Source organism: Hibiscus syriacus, unplaced genomic scaffold (genome assembly GCF_006381635.1).
Source record: "Hibiscus syriacus cultivar Baekdansim isolate YM2019G1 unplaced genomic scaffold, ASM638163v2 tig00116959_pilon, whole genome shotgun sequence".
NCBI classification, from domain to species: domain Eukaryota; kingdom Viridiplantae; phylum Streptophyta; class Magnoliopsida; order Malvales; family Malvaceae; genus Hibiscus; species Hibiscus syriacus.
In genome coordinates, this window is record NW_024063485.1 from 823415 (window position 1) to 833503 (window position 10089).

Consider the following 10089-nt stretch of genomic DNA (forward strand, 5'->3'; position numbering starts at 1 on the left):
ACGCGATATCCCTTTACACCTGGAGGATATCCAAGAAATACCCCAGGTAAAGCTCGAGCTAAAAATTTATACGTTGAGACTTCAAAGTGGAAATAAAGAAAAGGCAACCAAAGGCTCGAAACCTGCTGTAATCTGGTAGATGACCATGTAAGACTTCATAAGGGGATTTGTTGTTCAAGGCAGGTGATGGAAGTTTATTGATTAGATATGTTGCAGTAAGTAAGCAATCGCCCCAAAATTTGATTAGCACATTTGACTGGAAATACAAAACACGAGCAACAACCAATAGATGTTGATGTTTTCTTTCAACGATAGAATTTTGTTGGAGTGTTTCCATGCATGAAAACTGATGCATTATACTCAAGTTACTGAACAATTCAGTGAATTTTAACTCAGGAGCATTATCAGACCTGAATGATTTTATGTCAATTTCGAATTGTTTCTTAACCATTGATATAAAGGCGGGTATAATGATGTTGACATCAGATTTATGTTGCAGCAAATAAACCCAGGTAGATCGTGAGAAATCATCAACCAAGGTTAGAAATGAAGCATGTCCATAATATGTTTTGTGCTTGTAAGGTCCCCATATATCACAATGAACTAACTCAAACAATCGTGTAGTATAAGAAGAAGATATTGGAAATGGCAACCGTTGTTGCTTGGCCAATGGGCAAACTTGACAAGATTCTTTCAACTTTACATTCTTTAAAAACAAAACATCCTTGAGAAGATGCATGACATGGAGACTAGGATGACCCAATCTGTTATGCCAGTTACTAGATAAACTACTAGACACATTATTACAAGAAATATTAGATTTGAATGAAGACATCTGCAACAAGTAAAGTCCTTGAACCAGCTCACCCTTCCCAATCACTCGATGAAGGTCCTGAATTAGGCAGTTTGTTTTACAAAACAGCACACTAAGGTCAGAGAATTTCAGCAATGCACTGACTGAAAGCAAATTGAATTAAAATTATGGAACAAACAACACATCATGCAAAACAAAATCAGATGAAAATCGAATTGTGCCTGCAAAACTGACTGGGATAATGGATCTATTAGGTAAGGTGACTGAGCAACTCGTTATAGGAAATAATGATTCAAAATTATTTCTTGAATGACATATATGTCTTGAAGCTCCCGAGTCCAAAATCCAGTAGTCAGATATTCCAACACCAGAAGCATTTATGTGTGATATGATCTTACCTTGCATGTCAGTATTGATCGAAGTAGCAAGAATATCCAATGATGATGCAGATTATAACTGGGAAGTGAGCATGGCAATCAATTGTTGACATTGCTAAGGAGTAAAGGCTTCAGTGACAGCAGGAGAGCTTTGCTGAGATACAACAGAGTTGGTATGAATGGCTTGAGAACTCTTACCACGTGAAGAAGTCGAAGGGGACCAATTCTTGGAATTGTAACCAGGTGGATAACCGATCAGTTTGTAACACCTGTCTTTTGTATGGCCAAGAATGTTACAATGGATGCACAAGGGTCTATTTTTGCGAGTATTAGTGCCAGGATGAGACTTAACAGCAAAGGTTGGCTCGGAAATAGGATGAGAAGATTGTATATTTCGTTGATTCTCTTCTTGAACAATCAAAGAGAAAACTTTTGAAATGGGAGGAAGGGGATCCATTAAAAGAATTTGTCCCCTTATATGAGCATAAGACTCATTTAACCCCATTAAGAATTGAATTACTTGTTCTTGTTGTTGTTTAGCAATCATGTGTTGCAGTCCTCCACAATTACATTGGAGGCAACTGCATAACTGTCAAATTGAAAACAGTTCATCCCAAACAATTTTCAACTGAGTATAGTAATTGCTTACAGACAATTTATCTTGCACGAGCTCGCATAAACGTTTCTTTAAGTGAAATAAACGTGGTCCATTTGCCTGCTGGAAACGATCAACCAAATCTTTCCATATCTCAGCAGCAGTTGTGTGATACAGCAAACTTGTAGCAATGTCTTTGGAGACTGAATTGATAAGCCAAGAATTGACCAAATTATTGGCTCTTGTACAGGCGTTGAACTGGTTTACCATAGAAGGATCAGGAGCTTGAATTGAACCATCAACAAATCCAAGCTTGTTCTTGGTAGATAAGGCAAGCATCATTGACCTTTTCCAGCTATGAAAATTATCATTGGAAAGCAACTGACTCATCAATATCATGTCAGGATTGTCAGACTGATGCAAGTAATAGGGATTTGCCCCATTGTTGAAACTATCATTCAATGGCTCAACCATGATGAAACGTGGGAGAAGTGAAACAAACTTCTGATACCATATAATAATCAAAGAAGCTGTAAATGAGTAATGCTTTAATGTATTCAAGAAGGATTACAGACTGGTTTATATACAGCTATAAAGTTAATTGACTAACAAAAAAACTACTACTAACAAATCAGCTAACTAACTGATAACAAACTAACTAACTACAAGCTGATAACAAACTAACTAACTACAAGCTGATAACTAATCGACTATAAGCTATAAAGATTACAAGTTGAAGTTGATATACTCTAATATTATTTTTTTGAAAAAGGGAGAAATGAGGTTAAAGAGTGCAAGAAGATTATTTGATCTCTCCCCCATTTTCAATATCTTCATTCACGTCAAAAATAACTTTTTTTTTTCTTTTGGGCTCTTTAACTTCCTTTCTCTCTTTCTCATATAAGAATAATCATTTTTTATTTTGTGCTCTTTAACTTCATTTCTCTCTTTCTCACATAAGAACATTGATTATGTGTATTTTTCATTGAGGGTTCATCTTTTTTTAATTCGAGCAAAGAATCCTAATTAATGAAAAAAATATTCGTTGATTGATGTTTCTTTGAGAGAAAATTCAGTTGGTCTAGTGGAATGAGATAATAGATTCCTTAAGCACTGTCAGAAGTTTGAATCCTAACAATAGTGGATGGAGTAAATTAGACTGAGAGGATCGTCCTTGCCTCTGCAATATTCGATCCTAGATAGGATGTTGGTGGCTATACCAAAAAAAAATCATTCCTACCGTTAGATGGAGATTTGTGAATCGCTCATCATGCCACAACAATTGAAGGAATCTCTATTATTGGGCTTAACTATTTTGTATAAGCTTATCCCTTATTTATGGACTTTATAATCTCAATTATCTTATAGCAAAAATAAAGAATTACAAAAGGGAAAAAAACTCTTGGTTTACTCGAATTCATGACCTCTAGGAACAAGAACAATTTATTTAACCATAGAGATAAATTGATCCGTGCATATAATAAAAGAATTTTAGTGTACATCATTTGGGATTAGCAAATAATAAATCCCATTACCTTAAAACCTCGGATTATGGATTATAATACGTATGTTTGGCGTGCTGCATAGGTGTACCTTGAGCATGCTGCATGATGCAAGCTTTTAGGTCATTACGTATGTCATTATGCTTCCAAGCAAATCATGCATTTCTTGTGATTTCAATGCATAATTAAAGCATTTATAGTAACACCGTCTGAAACGATAACTGTTGTATCATCTTCTCATCACTCTCGTATGATCATTTTTCGCACGTCCAGATCTTCAAAAATTTCTTTCGCAATAGAAATCTTGAAAGAACATCTTTGAAAAGAAAAAGGATCTTGTATCTCTCGAGAAACCACTATCTTTTGACGGAGCATATGATAGGATCATTTGATCTCAACTGACAGCTGACCACTTCAATTAAGTCGATCACTTTACGAGTAGTCATCATAACAACTATACACATAACACTATCACTAAGGGGTGTTTGGTTTGCGGAAAAAAATATATTTGTGTACTCGAGATTATAATAATAATATCTACAACAATATACTAATCCAAAATTCTGGAAAAAGTATTTCCATTAAAAGCAGTAAGTTTGAATTAACATAGAAATAACTAATAAATTCATATAATTTACACTAATTATCACATTTTAATAATTTTAATAGGTTGAAATTTTCATTTGAATTGAATTTAGATAAAAATTCAACTTAATGAAAATGACAAGTGAAGTATTTTTTTCGTGTTGTGTAATGAGAGAAGACATTGGGAGAACAATAACAAGTGATTAGTGGCGGCGGCATGACATATTTGATGTTGGATCTTTGATTCCACGTGGCAATCCATGGCGGATTCTCTTAGAAAGCATTTAATTTACAGAAGGTAAGATTTCTGGAATAAAAGCATTCCTTTGATAATGTAAGATTTCGTGAATCAAGCACAGTGAATACGTGTTTATTCATTTTAAAATTTGAATTTTCTTCGTTTAATTATATATTTTATCGATGATCTTTATCTTTAAATTTTACTTGTAGTCAATACATTTAAAACTTTTATATTATTAGCATATGCGTATATATTAAAAATAATTTTAGATATGTCACTATCAACGATTAGAACTTTTATATTTTAGCTTACGATTCTCATTTTTGTTTTTGTTTTTGTTTTATACGTATATAATTTATCATTATAATATTTTTATCCAAAATAATTCAAATTTAAAATACAATGTTATGTTCGATAATAACATTAATTTATAAAACTTTAATAAATAAGACAATAATAAATTAATTTTATATGAAGTTTTGATCACGCATAATTTAATTTTAAATAAAAAAATGTTTTATGTTTAATAATTAATACTTAATTTTTATTTGAATTATTATTATTATTATTATTTTAATTTTAATTTTAAATAAAAAAATGTTTTATGTTTAATAATTAATACTTAATTTTTATTTGAATTATTATTATTATTATTATTATTATTTTAATTTTTAAGATTAAATATTTATTAATTCTTATATATATATAGGGGGAATAAATATACTTGAACTCAATTTACCATATAAACTCACTTAATATAAAATCTAGATTTGTCACTGTTCATATTATATTTATATTATTTTTATATGAGATAATATTATAACTGGCACATGTACTTTAATAAAATATTTTAATGTGGTACATGTCCAATATTTAATATTGTACATATCTTTTAAAATGTATAATATGGTTCAATAATAAAAGGAATTATTGCTCTTTCTAAAGGTCTTTGATTTAAATAGTTGCGTCTATATGATGTTTGGTCAATTAATTAAGAAAGTTCTGAACATATAATACCTTGTAATCACTTAAGTTATTAAAAATTGTATAATACATAATTTGAACTTTAATAAAATCTATAATTTAGTATTTATACTTTTAAACTACTCAGTATGGTACATATATTCCGATAAAATATTCAATATAGTGTTTAAAATATAATTATATTTTATTATGGTTCTTGAGTTAATATTGTTAATAAGTATCGTATGTAAACAAGGATGAATCAGTCATCCCTCTAAAAATTTCAAATTATCATATATTTTAAATATTTTCTTTATATCTTTCATTGATAATTTATTTTCGCCTCCCATAAGATCTTATAAGTTCATCCTCTAACATAAAAGCATACATTTATAGTGTAAAAGTATCGAAATAGGGTTTTTTTTTCAAAATATAGATATTGAATGATACATTTTCAAAGTACAATTTTTATATTAAATATTTTTTAAACACATATATTATAATAAATATTTTAAAAATATATGTATGATACTAAGTATATATTAAATATATTATTATTACTTTTGTATTGTAGTTTATGTTAAAGATTTCTTTTAACAGCGTGGCATGATTCTTTGCTGGATATGCAACACATTGTCAAATTTCAATGGCATATCTCTAAATTGATTTGAAAAATAACGAACCTCCACTAATCCTTCTAAACTAAAAGGAATGTAATTTTTTAAGAAAAGAAAAGAAAAATATTTCAATAAATGAAAGAAAAATGTTTTTATTCAATATTATTCAAATATAACCTCCTATAAAATGAAAACCCTAGTCGAATTCTCCCTCCCCTCTCTTTTTTTTCTTTTCTTTATAATTTGTGTCATTTTTTATAGGTCAAATCAATTTTTTTTCTTTAATCTTGTTTAACTAGTTTAGGCACCGATTTTGATGTTGGTTGTCGACCGTCGGTTGTATTTTCTATTTATTTTTTTTAGTATTTTTAATAAGAATAAATCTGCTTTTTGTGACAATTTTATCTTTACCTTTTGGTAGTTTTCAATCGTTTGGCCGTTATTTTCGTTTATCTTTTTTCTCAAGGTTAGATTCGACATCGGCACGACTGATCAAGATGGCACTGGTTTATTTTTATTCTGATTTTCCTTACTTTGGACCCTCGGATTGATTTGGATACATGTTTTGCGTCCGTGGATAGTTTTCTCACGTCACTTGACTATGATTTACGATTTGTCGGTGATCTTTTAATAGTTTCATCCCTTTTGTGGTTCATTTGCAGATGTTGTCAGATAAGTTCGTATTTTTATTTTGTTCAAGTATTTTGGTTATGTTTTTTTAAAATTTTTCTTCTTTTGTCTTTTTGTGATATAGGTGGCTAGTTTTTATGTCAATAGTTATAAAAAATATTCTAATTATAATTTAGTTTACGTATATTCTTTGCTTTTTATTATTATTTTGGACCCAAATAAGTGGAAAAGAGTGTTTGCATTTTCCATATATTCGGCCTAAAATGTTAGCCAAAAAAATAAAATAAAAAAAAATATTAGTCACAAAAGATAGATATAAGAGCACAAATATTAAATATATAGTCCAAAAAGGGATAGTTCTGATGTGCGGCGGTTAAAAAGCAGTTAAAAATGGTGTGATCGGTCAAACAAGTGACCAGTTAAAATTTAGACCGGTTATGTTATATTATTTAACAGGAAATATTATCAAGTAAAATAACAAATTAGGTAACGCTTATATAATATAATAAGTAGCGCTTATATAATAAAATAGGTTAATTACTGGAAACATTATCAAACACAATAACATATTAGGTAGCGTTTATATAATGTAATATGTAGCGCTTATATAATAAAATAGGTTAATTACTAGAAATATTATCAAGTACAATAACATATTAGGTAGTGCTTATATAATGTAATAGGTAGCGCTTATATTGACCTATTCTATCATAAAACCGGTATATTTATACCTGTAACATTGCAAATTTACCTATTACATTATAATTATCGGTTTCGATGTTTTTGGGATCGATACAATTTTAAATGTATCGACACTTTATGCGTGCACCTCGTTGGGCATTCATTCTGAAAAAAAGTATCGACACAAACTTAAAACGTGTCGATACATTATGTAGAACTATTTTCTCATAAAACTAGTAAATTTCTACCGGGTACATTGTAAATTTACCTATTACATTGTAATTATCAGTTTGGATTTTTTGGGATCGATACATTTAATAAATGTATCGACACTTTATGTGTGCACCTCGTTGGACATTCATTCTGGAAAAAAATATCGACACAAACTTAAAATGTGTCGATACATTATATATACTTATTTTCTCATAAAATCGATATATTTCTATCGAGTACATTGTAAATTTACCTATTACATTGTAATTATCGGTTTCGATGTTTTTGGAATCGATACTTTTAATAAATGTATCAACACTTTATGTGTGTACCTCGTTTGGCATTCATTCTGGACAAAATGTATCGACACTTTTTAAATTTGTGTCGATACATTATGTAGACCTATTCTTTCATAAAACATGTATATTTATACTTGTTACATTGTAAATTTACCTATTACATTATAATTATCGGTTCCAATGTAACATATGTGTCGATACTTTTAGAAAATGTATCGACACATATGTTTAACTATTATCTCGTTATAATATAATTAATGATATATTATTCTTATTATAATAAATACTAAATATAATTTATAATAATTTTATTTTAATAAAATATAATAATCATAATTTTTTATTTATAAAATTATATATATAATATTTTAATAATAATATTGACATAAATAATATTAAATAAATTATTCTAATATTTTAAAAATAATATTATTATTTTGTTAATAAATAATTTTATTTTATTGTATTTGATGTTTATAATTATATTGTAATTATGATTATTTTCATCACTTCATTATGATTATTTTTTAAAATTATATTGTAATTATATATATATATATTTTATTTTATTATTTGAAAGCTAATATCGAAATAGAAATATCGTGTCCTTTTTTTCATTAGTTATATTGTGGCAACTTATAAACTAAAAAATTAAAATTAATTTGTATAATTTGTGTTTACTAATTTTATCATTAAAAAATCTATTTTTACCGGTTTTGTTATTGTTGGGCATAACAAAACCGGTAAAAATTACCTAAAAACCTAAAACATCAATATTTTTAACATTTCCGGTAAAATACCCAACAATAACAAAACCGGTAAAAAAAATAACAAAACCGATAAAAAAATAACAAAACCGGTAGCGTTTTACCTGTTTTGTTAAAATAATGATGTTTTCAGTAATTTTTACATGTTTTGTTATTGTTGTATACCAATTACATTATAATTATAACATATGTGTCGATACTGTTAGAAAATATATCGACACATATGTTTAACTATTCTCTCATTATAATATAATTAATGATGTATTATTCTTATTATAAAAAATAATAAATATAATTTATAATAATTTTATTTTAATAAAATATAATAATCATAATTTTTATTTATAAAATTATAGATATAATATTTTAATAATAATATTTACATAAATAATATTAAATAAATTATTCTAATATCTTAAAAATAATAATAATATTTTGTTAATAAATAATATTATTTTTATTGTATTTGATGTTTATAGGCTCTATTACTGTTTTTTTTAAATTCCAAAAGTGTCGATATTTATTTAAATGGAATCGATACTTTTAACATATCCGGTAGGTAGTTTAATATAATAGGTAGCGCTTATTTTTTTATCGTTTATATTATTATACTTGATAATGTTTCTAGTAAATAAACGGTTATGTTATCACTGGTAATATTTTAGGCGTTTACCTAATATATTGTAATAACAAATTAAATAATTAATCTATTTTATTATACAAACGTTATCTATTACGTTATGTAAGCGCTACCTAATATGTTATTGTGTTTGATAATGTTTTCAGTAATTAACCTATTTTATTATATAAGCTCTACTTATTACATTATATAAGCTCTACCGATTACATTATATAAGTGCTACCTATTACATCATATTTTTACCTGTTATATTCTAAAGTATCGATCCTTTTTATAAAAATGATCAATACTTTCAACATATCAGGTAACATTATGATAAAACCGGTAAAATTTACGTGATATGTTGAAAGTATAGATACTTTTTATAAAAATGTATTGATACTTTGTTGAAAGTTATGTAATTTATGTTTCAAAATTTTTTAATAGTGCTTCATGTTTTCCACCTACAATATTAATTTAATAATTTCATTTACACAAAAAATTATTTAATTGTTTTGATATTTTATAAAATATTATGTAGAATTTAAATTTAACAATTTTAACTAAAGATAATAATAAATATGTAATATCTATGTTTATTATTTTTAATTTAATAATAATATATACCATAACATAAAAATAAACCATTAGACGTGTATAATTACTAAATTAATATCTTAAAACTCACTAAAAAATAACCTTAAATTAATGTTTTCCACAACGAAATAAGTATGAACACTTATATATATGTATCGATACTTACCAATAACCAAAGTTTATCGGTTACTAAATTTTTTAATAATTTTTTTCATATTTTCTACCTAAAATATTATTAATCTGTCAACATAATAAGTAACACTAAATCAAATTTATTAAATATATTTTAATATATCTGATAATATTATATATTAACCCACCTTTTCTAATACATTCCCTCTAAAAAGAAAATGAAAGGCTTTATCATTATCTCCCAAATGTCCTTGCTTTGTACTTGCCACTGTCCCACAATGCATTCATCAGTACCTACTTCTGCTTATCCACAAAGTTAGGGTTCCGCCGCCTAAGATTCTAAATATGACAGATCACGAGTTTCCTGAAATTAACTCTATCAAAAATTTATTTGATTTTTAAATCAAATAAATTAACTTGAATTTCAACTTGACTTATATTTTTAACAAGTTAAAGT

The 10089-nt window shown here is 27.1% G+C and overlaps 1 protein-coding gene across 1 annotated transcript; it reads right to left on the bottom strand.

The window, feature by feature from the left end:
* Positions 1 to 1306: 1306 nt before the first annotated feature.
* Positions 1307 to 2260, bottom strand: LOC120189802. The gene is made up of 2 exons (XM_039192985.1): positions 1841 to 2260; positions 1307 to 1780 (listed from the first exon to the last, which is right to left on the bottom strand). Exons 1-2 carry the CDS (start codon positions 2258 to 2260, stop codon positions 1307 to 1309), a joined length of 894 nt encoding a protein of 297 aa, XP_039048916.1.
* Between the last annotated feature and the right edge of the window lie 7829 nt (positions 2261 to 10089).